The 12,752-nt window shown below is 35.8% G+C and overlaps 3 protein-coding genes across 7 annotated transcripts in view; all 3 read left to right on the forward strand.

Moving 5' to 3' along the window:
• The first annotated feature begins 503 nt into the window (after positions 1-503).
• On the forward strand, positions 504-3,258 carry chmp4c (charged multivesicular body protein 4C). Its single transcript, XM_026201170.1, has 5 exons — positions 504-926; positions 1,864-2,041; positions 2,296-2,404; positions 2,602-2,728; positions 2,850-3,258. Exons 1-5 carry the CDS (start codon positions 677-679, stop codon positions 2,909-2,911), a joined length of 726 nt encoding a protein of 241 aa, XP_026056955.1. The 5' UTR covers positions 504-676; the 3' UTR covers positions 2,912-3,258.
• A 656-nt stretch (positions 3,259-3,914) lies between these two features.
• gimap4 (GTPase IMAP family member 4) lies at positions 3,915-8,247 on the forward strand. The gene is made up of 3 exons (XM_026201171.1): positions 3,915-4,065; positions 5,315-6,094; positions 7,370-8,247. The coding sequence occupies exons 1-3, from the start codon at positions 4,035-4,037 to the stop codon at positions 7,393-7,395; spliced, it is 837 nt and encodes a 278-aa protein (XP_026056956.1). The 5' UTR covers positions 3,915-4,034; the 3' UTR covers positions 7,396-8,247.
• A 1,994-nt stretch (positions 8,248-10,241) lies between these two features.
• asap1b (ArfGAP with SH3 domain, ankyrin repeat and PH domain 1b) overlaps positions 10,242-12,752 on the forward strand; it is a 77,097-nt gene continuing 74,586 nt past the window's right edge. For all 5 annotated transcript variants that reach the window (XM_026201174.1, XM_026201172.1, XM_026201175.1 and 2 more), the window contains exons 1-3: positions 10,242-10,391; positions 10,798-10,868; positions 12,226-12,352. In XM_026201174.1, the coding sequence (XP_026056959.1) occupies positions 10,813-10,868; positions 12,226-12,352 (183 nt within the window). In that variant the 5' untranslated portion in view covers positions 10,242-10,391; positions 10,798-10,812. The remainder of the gene's footprint in view (positions 10,392-10,797; positions 10,869-12,225; positions 12,353-12,752) is intronic.

Raw genomic sequence — 12,752 nt, forward strand, 5'->3', positions numbered from 1 at the left:
TTTAGGAATAAATTATGGGTAAGGTTAGGTTTAGGGGTGGGGATTGGGTTAAGTCTGTGTTTTGGACTGATCCAGGATCAACAAAAGATGTTGATACTTGGCAAAATCACAGCCAACTGGTAACAGATTAAAAATTGATAGGTTGTGCAACAGTTCTAAGAATTTTTTGCCCTCCTAGTATTTGAGCCAGTCATATCAGTCTCAGTTCTCAGAAAGCTCGGTCATCCATGTATCCATATACAGTTATTGAGAAAAGTAATAAGCTAGGTAGGCTATCACTGTGCATGTGCTAGAACAGCGATTTGGCCAATAATTTACACATGGATATTTGTATTTTAAACTTTAATATTAATAGAATTTAAAATATATATTAAATATCTAACAAAGAAATTGCTGTTTATACTTGTCGTACCTGACATATAGGACATATACGGGTCATTGTGTGACGCTTCTGTGTTTTAATGGGCGTGTCTTCGGAGACAACATTCAAGTTGAGCAATTTACGTGCGCACAGGTGTTGAATTTCAGGAAGAGTAGGGTTGAACTATGTAGGTGTTTTGAATTGAATCTGAAAAGTAGACGGTCAAGAATTGCCACTTTCTCTCGCGATCCTGTATCTGTCCGGTATTTTAAATCAGTTAGATATTTAATTAGACTTAAAAGCATTACCTTCAAAATGAGTAAAATTTCAAAAATGTTTAAAGTTAGCTCATCAAGCTCATCCAGCTCCAGGCCTAGTTCTGGTTCTAGTTCTGGATCCAGTACTAGATCTAAACATCGGTCCAGGTCTAGTCCATCACCTCAAGAAGCCATCAACAGACTGAGAGAGACAGAGGCCATGCTAACCAAAAAACAAGAATACCTGGAGAGCAGAATCGAGCAGGAGCTCACGATTGCCAAGAAGAATGGCTCCAAAAACAAGAGAGGTATGTAGATCGGGTCTTTATGCTTATGAGCTCTTTATGGCCATGTGAACTTTTAGTAGCCTATACAACTCGACATACAGTCTGCAGATTAGGTATGGTTTGTTTATTTCGTTTGTGTAATTTACAACACAAAGCATAATTGGAGAATTGTCTTTTGTTATCTTTTTGTCTGCTTTTGTCATAAGTTGGCTTAACAAACCTTTGAAGTAATGAAGCAAAACGGGTCATTCATTATTAGTGTAAAGATTTATTAAATAATTTTTAAAATATATTTTATATAAACTTAATGGTTCAAACTCCATAAGACATTTAATTACCCTTTTTATAATCAGTTGTAAATGATTAAAAGCAAGCTGTCTGTTATATAATGTGCTTTTGAAAGCGTCAACATTTTCATCTGGAAAGTGTAACAACACCCCACTGAAATGTTAGTGAAACATGGCTTTTGTTTATGTGGAGTGACGCCCTGTCTCACAGAAAAAAAAGAAAAAAAAACATGCAGTTCATCTGGACACTCCTCATTCAAAGTTATCCCTTTGTGCATTTATACAAGCATGTAGTTTACACCCAGATGCCATGGGTGAACATTCATTTAAAAGGCATGTATTAAATTGATTTATATGAGCTTTCAATGTTGATGTTTCATAATTTTTTTTTTCATTTGATTATACAGAAACGACTAAAGTAAATCTAATTTTTGTGTCAAAGACTTTACCTATTCCAAAACGATGTCTGACTTTTCTTGTCCACTAGCTATGTTTCTTTAATTTCCCTCAGTAGTGAAAGAAAAAAACGTTAAAAATAAAAAAGACAATTGATCATATTCATGAGGATATAAAACTAAAATAAATTATTAAAATATTACTTTTGCTGTGGAATGTATGATGATGACGACAATAAGATACAACAATATTTGATCCCAACATGTTTTTTATAGCTGCACTTCAGGCTCTTAAGAGGAAGAAACGTTTTGAACAGCAGCTGACGCAGATTGACGGGACCCTGTCCACTATTGAATTCCAACGAGAGGCCCTTGAGAATGCCACCACAAACACAGAGGTTCTGAAGAACATGGGTTACGCAGCTAAAGCCATCAAAGGGGTTCACCAGAACATGTGCGTGTTGTCATTGCTTTTGTTTTTCCAGTTATCATAACTTATTACACAGCTCTTGGGAATACTTGATGTGATTGATCAATACTAGAAAATTATGTGGTGATTTTGTTTTTGTTTTTCTCATTATAATGACTGACTATTGCTTACATTTCGTTTTGAAAATATTTACCAGTAGATTAAACCGTAAACCTACCGTTTCTCATTTTGTGCTAATGTCATCACATCCTAAATCATTCTGTCTCTGTCGCTTTAAGAGATCTGGATAAGATTGACTCCCTTATGCAGGACATTTCAGAGCAACAGGAAGTCGCTCAAGAGATCAGTGATGCCATCTCAAAACCTTTTGGGGATCAGTTTGATGAGGTACTGTAGGTGTTACTAATTGAAAAATAATAATTTATTGCCCCCCACATGTAAAGTTTAAGAGGATATTTGCCTTATTTCTTTCGTCCTTGCAGCTTTGTGATTGTTTCTGGTTATTTATAACAGAATAGCAGTATAACAGCAGTTTGTTTACTTTGACTCATGAAGTGATCTGTGCTCATAATTGTTTTTTAAAGGATGAATTGTTGGCAGAGCTGGCGGAGTTAGAACAGGAAGAACTAGAAGAAAGTATGAAGAATATGGGCAGGTTACCAAGTGTACCAACCAGCAAACTACCCAGCGCAAGGCCAAGCCACCGTGCAAGTAAGTATTTAAATACCTACAGATTCAGTTTCTACAAACCCTTTAAAATTCAGCAAAAGACCATTCATGCATTTTATTATGTCAATGCTTCATCCAAGTGTCTGTTATTTTACCATTTCAGCCTCAAAGAAGAGAGCAGAGGATGAACATGACATGAAGAGGTTGGCTGCCTGGGCTTCATAAGCAGCAGTACACACACACACACACTCTTTCTTGTTTTTGTTAACTTGCACTCTATCTCTAAATCAAAGAACTTGTGTCAAATCATAAGAGCTTTTATTGTGTAAAAAAAAAAAAAAACGAAAGAAAAGTAGAGAAATTGAGATGAACATTTGTAATTGTATTCAAAGTAATAATTTTGTTATGTATTGATCTTTAAGATGAAGGATTACTGCTGGCAACTTGGTGTACATAGTATCATTTTATTAGGAAGGATGTTTAAATTAAATGTAAATATAGATTGAAACAATTGTATTAAATGTAAATGTTGAATTGGGATTTGGGAAAAAAATAAAATGTTACATATTCAACAATAACCTATAAATTGCATGATTTAACAGTGTATTTACAATGTTGTAAAGTCTTAGTTTTGACACAATTACAGTTAGTATCTAGTATAAGTAACCATGGTACTACCGTGTTTTGGAAAAGCAAAGAACCCTCATGTCCGCTAGATGGCATCGTGAGCTCGTGCTCGCACTCCTCCCGTTGGTGATGGAAGTCTGACTCGTTTTGATCGGTTCATTTGAATAATTTGTTTCTAGGAACTTTTTCAATAGTGTTTTTTATTATCATTGTTTTTTTTATTATTAATATGGGTTTTTGTTGCAATCTGAACATTTTCCGTTAAACAATGATTCAGCTAATAAAACTAAAAAATTTAAAACATTTATTTAATTTGCAATTCATTGCTTTCAGTCACGTGACCGGACCAAAGCTTCGTTTTAGCTTCCAGGTGGACGTTCCAGGATGTGACGTCACGTGATATCTATCGATTACATTTAACGATACTAACATTTTAGATATCTAGGTTAAATGTTGATAAAGGACTATTTTTTTCAATCTCAACCTAAGCGTAAACATATTTCAATATTTTGTTTGCATCAATTGTTCGTCAATAGTTTACTCGAGAACCGTCCAGATCGGTTCAACTGATTCATTTAAAAGATCCGACTCAAGGTGATTCATTCACGAATCAGATTCGGGCAACTCTCTCCCGCCCTTAAAGAAGACTCAAGAGGCAAGCAGGAAATCGCTCTTTTCTCTCGGATTCCTGACACGTCCAAAGTTACGAAAAGGCATCGTCATGAGCTCAAACAGACCATCAAATTCAAACGGTAAGTTGTTTTAAAGTGCAAAAAGTTTTTTTTTTTACTAAATTTGTGCGTACTACTGTAAGTTAGCCGGTGAGTGTGTGGCGAGTGAATGTGACACGTCTCAATGTTTTCAGTTGCTCTCAGGTATCAACTCACAGGTGGACTAAAGGCACAACATTATAAAACACACATCCATGATTTTTTCATTATGAATCCGATTAAAGGTATAAAGAGTCATTTATAGTGACAGTTTTACATAATATGAGCACAATTTAGTCCATAACCTAGACGTTGTAGGGTGAAAGTATTTAAAGGCTATCAATGGTTTTTATAGAGAAAAAGGGTATCCCTTTATTTTAAAGTCCTGTTCCTCATGTACATACTATGTACTTATTATAGTAATTACAATAACTATGTAATAACTAGGTACTAACCCTGAACCTACCCCTAAACCTAACCCTACCACATGTAGTTACCTTGTATTACCAGAACTTTCTTAGATAAATACACTAAGTACACTATAAGTACATGTTAGTACACGTACTGTAAAATAAAGTGCAATCGAAAAAAATTGTAACGTTAACTTACTATTTTACTGTTAATGTTGCTTGGCAGGTTAAGTTAAATATTTTGTAAATAATAAGTGTAAATGCCTTGGTCATCTATTTCCTCCTTGCTTAAACCTTAAGGAGAAACTATGTCGTAAGATCACATTTCGGATGTGGACACTTTGTGCTTTCAGAGTTTACATCATTGAGAAAATCCTTCCTGATTAAATCTTCCATGACGTGTATGTCTCCATAATGAAATAGATTCTAGGTAATTATACAAATGTTAATTAAAATACAATGTAAAATACAGTGGAGTCGGTACGATGATATTAGAAAGATCCTTTAGAAACCATGTAAGAATGAAGACTGGAATAATAACTGCTGAAAATAAGCCTTGATATCATAGAAATAAATTCCCTTTGAAAATACATTTAAATTGTATATCAGTTTTAAATTGTAATAATATTTAACAGTATTATTGTTTTACTGTATTTTTGATCAAATAAATACAGCCTTTGCAAGCATTAGAGACTAGTTTTTCTTACAGAGCAGAAACTTTTAAATGGTAGTATAATACACAACAAATTAACAGTACAGTTATTACACTAATTTATGATCCAGATAAATAATGCATCTTATAGCCTACATACACTTGGATGCTCATTGGTCACCAGCCCCCCTACCAAATATACAAATAATAATGTTTTGGTACCTTACAGCTGAAGAGCAACTTGATCCTGAGGAAGAGAAACGGTTGGCTGCAGCTGCACGTGAAGCTAACCGTCTCCCAGAGCTCCGGCTGATCATGCTGGGTTGGCGATGGCCAGGGAAAAGCCTGACCGGCAACACCATTCTGGGCCGCGAAGAGTTCCGTCTAGAACGTGCCGCTGAATTCTGTGTGAAGCGAGAAACTGAGGTGGATAAGCGTAAAGTAACAGTAGTAGACACTCCTGGCTGGTTCTCAGCCCAGAACACACCGACGGACTACCAGCAGGAGATGGTCCGGAGCGTTACTGTGTGCCAACCTGGACCCCATGCGTTCCTGCTGGTCATACCTGTCGGCATGTTCACAGAAACAGACCGGGCTCGTATAGAGGAGAACTTGGCCCTTTTTGGGGAGGATGTGTGGAAGCACACCATGGTGGTGTTCACCTGGGCAGAGGTTTTAAAGGACAGGTCCATAGAAAGACACATACGAAGGGAAGGTCGTGACCTTCAGTGGTTGGTGGACAAGTGTAAGAAGAGGTACCACGTCATCAATAACTATATTTTTGGCGAGCACCCACAGCTGCCTCAGCTGATGGAGAAGGTCGAGAAGATTGTAGCTGAAGAAGGTGGTTACTTTACCCTTAAGACAGATGAAATCAAAACACAAAGTCAAACTCCGAGTGTGGATCTGAAAACCAGTTCATTGAAAGAGAACAGGGAGCTTGGCGCTAGACCCAAACAGAATGGCTCCTGCAACTCGCTGCGGGCCATGGACATGGACCCTCCAAAGGGTGAGTTAATGTCAAAGCATGCAATACACAATAGCATTCACAATGCTGTTCCGGTTATTAGCATTTTGTTTCTTATTGAATCCGGGACATCTCTGTTTACTCTTTCTAAACTTTTGTTCTGATGAAGTTTGAATTCAGTACCTCTTCATGATAGACTGTCACTCTGTTGTTTATTCTGGAAATTGATACGAACATCTTCATTTTACTCTGACACCTGCACTAATGGCTCATGTTATAACACTGTTTATACATAATTAATTGAACTAGAATTGACCGATCAAGGCTCAACAAAATGTTTTTCTGCAAGCATTTCGTTGCTCCTACTACAAAAAATTATACATTTTTAACACCATGTTTTTTGCATGTTTATGAATTCAGTGTGTTTTCTATTATACTTAATTTTTTAAATGGAAAAAAAAGTATTAATTACAAGACGTATTAAATTATTCATTACTGCATTACTGAATAACAAATAATGTACTGCTGACAGCCTTTGTAATGACAGCTGTAAACTTTGTGTAAACCGCAATTGTTTAAAGTCCTGTCACCTGAAAGTAACCTGTCACTCACATGAGATTGCAGCAGTTGCAAACAGCAATCCAATGAATTTGCAAATGACAAAATGAAATCCTACCCAACATTCAGTGAAGGCCACTTCACTCAGAAATGCATCACAATAGGAAAGTAAAGATCACCACCACTACAATTTAATGCTGACTTTAATGTCTGAAAAATGTATTGATTTTATTAATAATATTTATTTTTCAGTAAAAAAAATGTGATGAATAATTTATTATAACACTGACTTCTGTAATATTAACAATATAATATAAATATATTTCATTAAACATCGTTTACTTTTACAAACTGTTAGCAAACAACAAAAATAATACTATTAAATTAATGTATTATTAGGTTGCAAATTATTTATTTAATATTAACCACTATATTGTAACTCTGTATTTGTTTTCACCAGACTTAGAATTGATTCAGTATTGTAAAATGGGGCTGGTTGCATAAAAGGTTTAGATGAGGCTTACAAGTTAGTCATCTAAATTTTTAAAGACTGGTCATATTTTAATTAGTCTAAGTTGAATCCAAAAATAAGACAGATTTATTACCTTTTGGCTAACTGCTAGTTGGTTAAACATGTACCGAAGACACTGTCTTAACATAAATTCTAAATGTATGCAACTGGCCCATATTGTTGTAGTGAAAACCTTTTTTGCATGACAAGGCATTGCATGATGTAATTTATTTGTGTTATCTCTGCAGGTTTGGTTGAAGGAGTGAATGACTAAGGCTGAGATAACCGTTCCAGCGCTGCTGTATTCATTACCTCAATTCGCCTGCACTTAAATTATGAAACACCCATGAGCCACATATCAGTCCACCAGTCCAGGCAGCTTCAGGATGTAAGGTTTACAGGCAAATGTCCCTGTACTATATAAAATATAAGATGGTAACAATACAAAATATTATCATCAAAGGTCGAATTGGTGTTAGTAAATCAGCTGTACAACATTAAAACCATTTGTATCCATTGGTACAGAGAATAGTGAGGTAATGGAGTCATTAGTCAAACAGAAACACTTAACGTTCATTTATTATTTGCACTAATGAGTTTAGAGCAACCTAATAGCTTGTAATAGGCCTCAACTAATGCACTAATATTGTTATTAGTTATTAGAACCCTGACGCGGTCATATTATTGTAGCATTGGTTAGTTGTATTGGTGTCAGTTGCTATGGAATTATAAATTATCCCAAAAACCATGTTACATTTTCCAGTTATTTTACATAAGAGTAAGTTACTGTCAGGACACAGAATGTTTTAATGTTTTCTAATGATGTTATATTCTAGTAATATCATTATTCCTGTTTTATTGAGTGTGTGCTTAAATGATTTGAATTGCTGATTGTTTTAGGATTACTGTGACGTTTTGGTTTTCTACATTTATTTTTCTTTTTAAATGTCTTTTTTTCTGTATCACATTCTTTATCAATTGTACTTCATTATAAATGGTAGCACTGTTAAAGTTCTGTAACTGTCATGAGTATCAACATGAGTATCTGCTATTGATTGATTTGCATAAATGCATCCTTTCTAAATCTGTTGACCTTTCTGAAACCCATAAAAATCTGCTTCCCAAATGTCTGCGTTTTCATCAATTCTTTCAGTTGTATGATGTAGTTAGAGTAGGTTTTACCAAATTGCCTCTGCTCTGAATTTGAGTCAGCTTGATAATATTGCATTAAACTTGCTCTTTTAAGTCGTTGCACGTTTGTTATTGCTAATAACCACTACGTGGCGCCATAATTTATCAAAATGTGTGAATAAGGTTTTTTTTTTTTTTTTGCAGGGCTGTTAATAACGAATTATTTTATTCTGTATTTATCTAAATATTCAATATGAAAATGGTTAAGAACAATGTTAATATACCTAGAACATAAAATAATATGTGGCTAAAAATAAAACACAATCATGTTGAATACACGGATCAGCTATAAACCAGATAGAAGGACAAATCTATAGTCCATTAGGACCACTAAAATTACAGAAACATTTTTCCAATCCACTGTAGACCGCTTGTATATTGAAATCAATGCATGGGCACTCTACCCATAACCCTCTGCAGTGTATTGATCAACAAAGCAACAATATCAGCATTGTTTGATGGTGATAATAGGGTTTTATTCTTTATGTAAATGTCCTTGATAGTATAAGTGGATGGGTGTTCAAACTTCTGCCTGGAAGTTAGATATCAGCAGGCTACTTAAAAGTTCCATATATATATATATATATATATATATATATATATATACACACACACAGAAGTTGTTCTTTCTGCACCATGTGAAATATAATATATTGTTGTTCCATTAGATCCCATGTGGTTCTCTGAATGACAATTGTTTGAGGATTTGACAACAACTTCAACATTACAAGTCTTTTGTAACCCTGAGATTTGAGGAGACATTCCATATCAGGAAAACATATGGGAAATGATTTAGCAGTTGGCAAGAGGGATTCAAGTATACCCATAGGATTGCTGGGATTGTAGAGAGGCCCATTTCTTATGTTTTGCATTTTCCCAGGAAAGTATTTCCCCAGGAAAAGTTTGCGTTCACTTGAAAAAGCAGGGGGTTGAAAAGTCATTTTGAGAGAACTCATATTTGCTAATAATCCCTGTTGGCCCTTTTTTTTTTTTTTTTTTACGTTGAAAAGCACTTTTATTCTTACTGGGCACTACGAAAAAAAGACATATTTCAGATAAACTAATTTAATGTTCAAGTATTTATTTAATTGGAAAATAGTAGAAAAGTTATGTAAAGTTAATTACATAACTACAAATCTCAGAAAAAAATATCCAGTGACATCTTCTTCTGACCCCGTCCTTCACCTCAACTCCTTCCCATCTAAATCAACATGACCAAAACATTTACTTTTAACTATGGTGCTTCCCAGTAAAACAGTAGGTAAATCCCATGTTCCAGGAACGCCTTAGCCTCAGCAGTTCCTCACAACGTGACAATTCCTCTCAATGAGTTACCATCTTGCCTTTTTAAATACTAATTGGCTAGAAATATCACTGTGTTTCCCTTTAAACAAAATAAAAACCAAAAAAAATAAAAGAAAAAGAAAAAACAGGAAAATGACTCAAAGGCAGACTGGAAAATACACAAAATACCAGTGTAGTTGAGTGGCTTAATATGAGAAGTGAGAAAATGGGTACTAAATGTGATGTGCAATGAATCACAATTGGATGTATTTAAATGATTTTCATGAAAGACCAAATCCTCAAAACCTACATAATGCAGTTGTGTAATTTGAACCTCTTTGCATTTGCCATTACATCAAACAACCTGAATCTAATAACCTAAAGCTGTTTGGTTCTTAATATAATAGTTATTCTACATGGAGTCAAGCGTGACCCCATGCTCCCCATCCCTAAGATGGCCATATGTGGTATATCACTCTTGAGTGGCAGAATATGTGAGGGTACGCCACTTAAACAGGCACATGTTTACACAGATCTCACATTTCCTGTCCCAGGTCTCCTGGATTTCCGTAGTTCCTGAGCCATTAGGCTCTGGATCCTGTAGCCATTGTAACAGGCTATTTTTCAGCACACATAGTCGCTTCTCCCTTCCTCTCCGAGCAGGGAAGGGACTCACGGTCATTTGGTATCCGAACACCCTCTAAACTCACTAAAGAGAGGATGGCAAAGAGACTAATATGAAAAGCACAATACTGGAATATACTTACTTTACAAGCGTGTGTTGTATTAATCTTGGTGAGTAGGCCTACTATGGTATATACATTTTTTCTGCTGTTTTTACATAGGCTATAGTTATCTTGCATTTCATGTTTTTTGCAAAGCTCTTTGATTGCATGAAAGTGCTTAATAAATGAGGATTATTGTTATACAATTTAAAGCAATGCCTCATTTATGTACAGAAATTTACAGGAAAGCATAAATCAAAATTATAATTGCTTTTCCTTTAAGCCTAATCTATTACAATTAATTCATTAATTGATTACAATTAAATGAATATGGGTCTACACTGTAAAATTTCAAGAACATCAAGAAAACATGATGTGTTGCTTTTCTGATTAATTTTCTTACTAAATGTGAGTAAAAACAGAACTGTAAAAAAAGAACTCTTCCCATATGATCTGTTTTTTTTTCCTCTTTATAGCCACAAGGTGAAGTCATGAGATCATCATCCTCTCGTCTTAGTTTTTCTTCCAAGGAACCTATATGGAACCGGTAAGTTCTGTATTTAGATAGGCTGTATCAGAGATCAAACTGCTGGAAAATAATTATAAAACAGTAACTGTAATTGTGTGATATCTGTCAATTTTCCACTGTTAAATGTCAGAAACGCATCTATTATATTATACGTGCATTTCATCTTTTCACCTGTGGAAGTCGCACTTGTTACATAAACAACACTTAACATAATTAAACATATACACGTAAACTCAAACTCGCATTGATAATTCATCATTCGCAGACTCCAACACTAGAAATCACTTGATCTACAGTAACTTATCAGTCGTTACTAACAGTAAAGAGGCTTATAGTGAAACCACTGCAGACACATACTGTGCAACGAAGAAGCATTTCATACTGCATTATTGTATAATGATGTAAATAGTGGGGTTTGTTCGAAGTCACCATTATTGGTATTTGACGGAAAACTCTGGCATTATTTAATTTCATGCTAGCTGGTGTAGTGTAACGGGAATGTTTCATAAAAAAGCTAAGCACAATTCCTGACATAAGACTACACAAGGCGTGGATTTCAGATATAATCTACAAACAGAGTTTTTAAGAAGCGAAGAAATGCTCTATTTAGCCTCTTTGTATTTTACATTTGACGATATATAAAAAATGCCTTTTTAGCTAACTTCTCTTGACATACTGTTTTGTCCACAGAAATCTAGCTAGGCCAGAAACACAGGCCTGTATTTTGATAAATTTCACAGATAGATTATTCCGAACTACTAGACTGCTGCCCACGGAGCCAGTGTGAGTGGGTTTAGTGAGAGTAGAGGCATGCGCAGAGGGCTGGGTGGGTGAATGTAGAGCAGTAGTCACACACCGCGTTGCGCATTTCACACGGTGTGAGAGAAAAGGGAGCGAACAGGCACTTGACAAACAGCGGAGTATGAACGCGCACACAGTCATCCATGCACGGGAATACCATTCGCTAAGACACTAGAAAAGTATTGGTCGTAAACATCACGCGGGGGGGAACGTTATGTGGGCATCATTTCACGGCGCGTGCTGCTGCTGGAATCGCAACTGAACAACTCTGGTCAACTCAGCGTCACGTTCGAAGGGTGAGGGGTGAAACGGCTTGCTGTATCAGTCCCCTGGAAAACGACTGAACCCATAAATAACAAACAGGTCGTTGAGTTTTCTGGAGGCGGAATCGCTTAACGCGTGCTAGTAACGTTGGTTTGTTTTGCGTGTGCTGCTGCAGTAACGTTAAGCATCTCGCGCACCGTTAGCTCAACATCTCTACGGCCTCGGAAGTTCATTTGTTTTATTGTTTTCAATGTTTTTGATCGTCTGAGCACACATTTCTATATATTCCCGGGACAAACCCACGCTTTAGGATGCCAGATCAAATATCGGTGTCGGAGTTTCTGTCGGAAACAACAGAGGATTACAACTCTCCCACTACATCCAGCTTCACCACCCGCCTGCAGAGCTGCAGGAATACAGTCAGTGTGTTGGAGGAGGTAAGAAACTGCTTGCTTTTCGCATGCAACGTTGCATTAGGGAATTGCATCTGTTTACACTGATAGTTTATACTAGTATATTGCGTTTGTTTACATTACTACCTATTTATATTGATACCTTGTATAAGCATATTGCATGTTTGTTTACTTTGGTACTTGATTGCGTTAATACATGTTTACAGTGGTTCCTTGCATCACTACATTGCACCTCGCATGAGTACAGTACATAGCTATTGTTATTTCTGCATTGTTTTCTTTTATTATATCCGTTTACAGTTGTCCATTGAATGTTTACGTTTGTCTGTTGCGTCTGTTCATTGCATCTTCTTGCATTTGCCAGTTACATCCTTTTACAGTATCACATTGCATTGCACTGATGCAAAACAAGTGTATTGGTTAT

This window comes from Carassius auratus, chromosome 24 (genome assembly GCF_003368295.1).
Source record: "Carassius auratus strain Wakin chromosome 24, ASM336829v1, whole genome shotgun sequence".
NCBI classification, from domain to species: domain Eukaryota; kingdom Metazoa; phylum Chordata; class Actinopteri; order Cypriniformes; family Cyprinidae; genus Carassius; species Carassius auratus.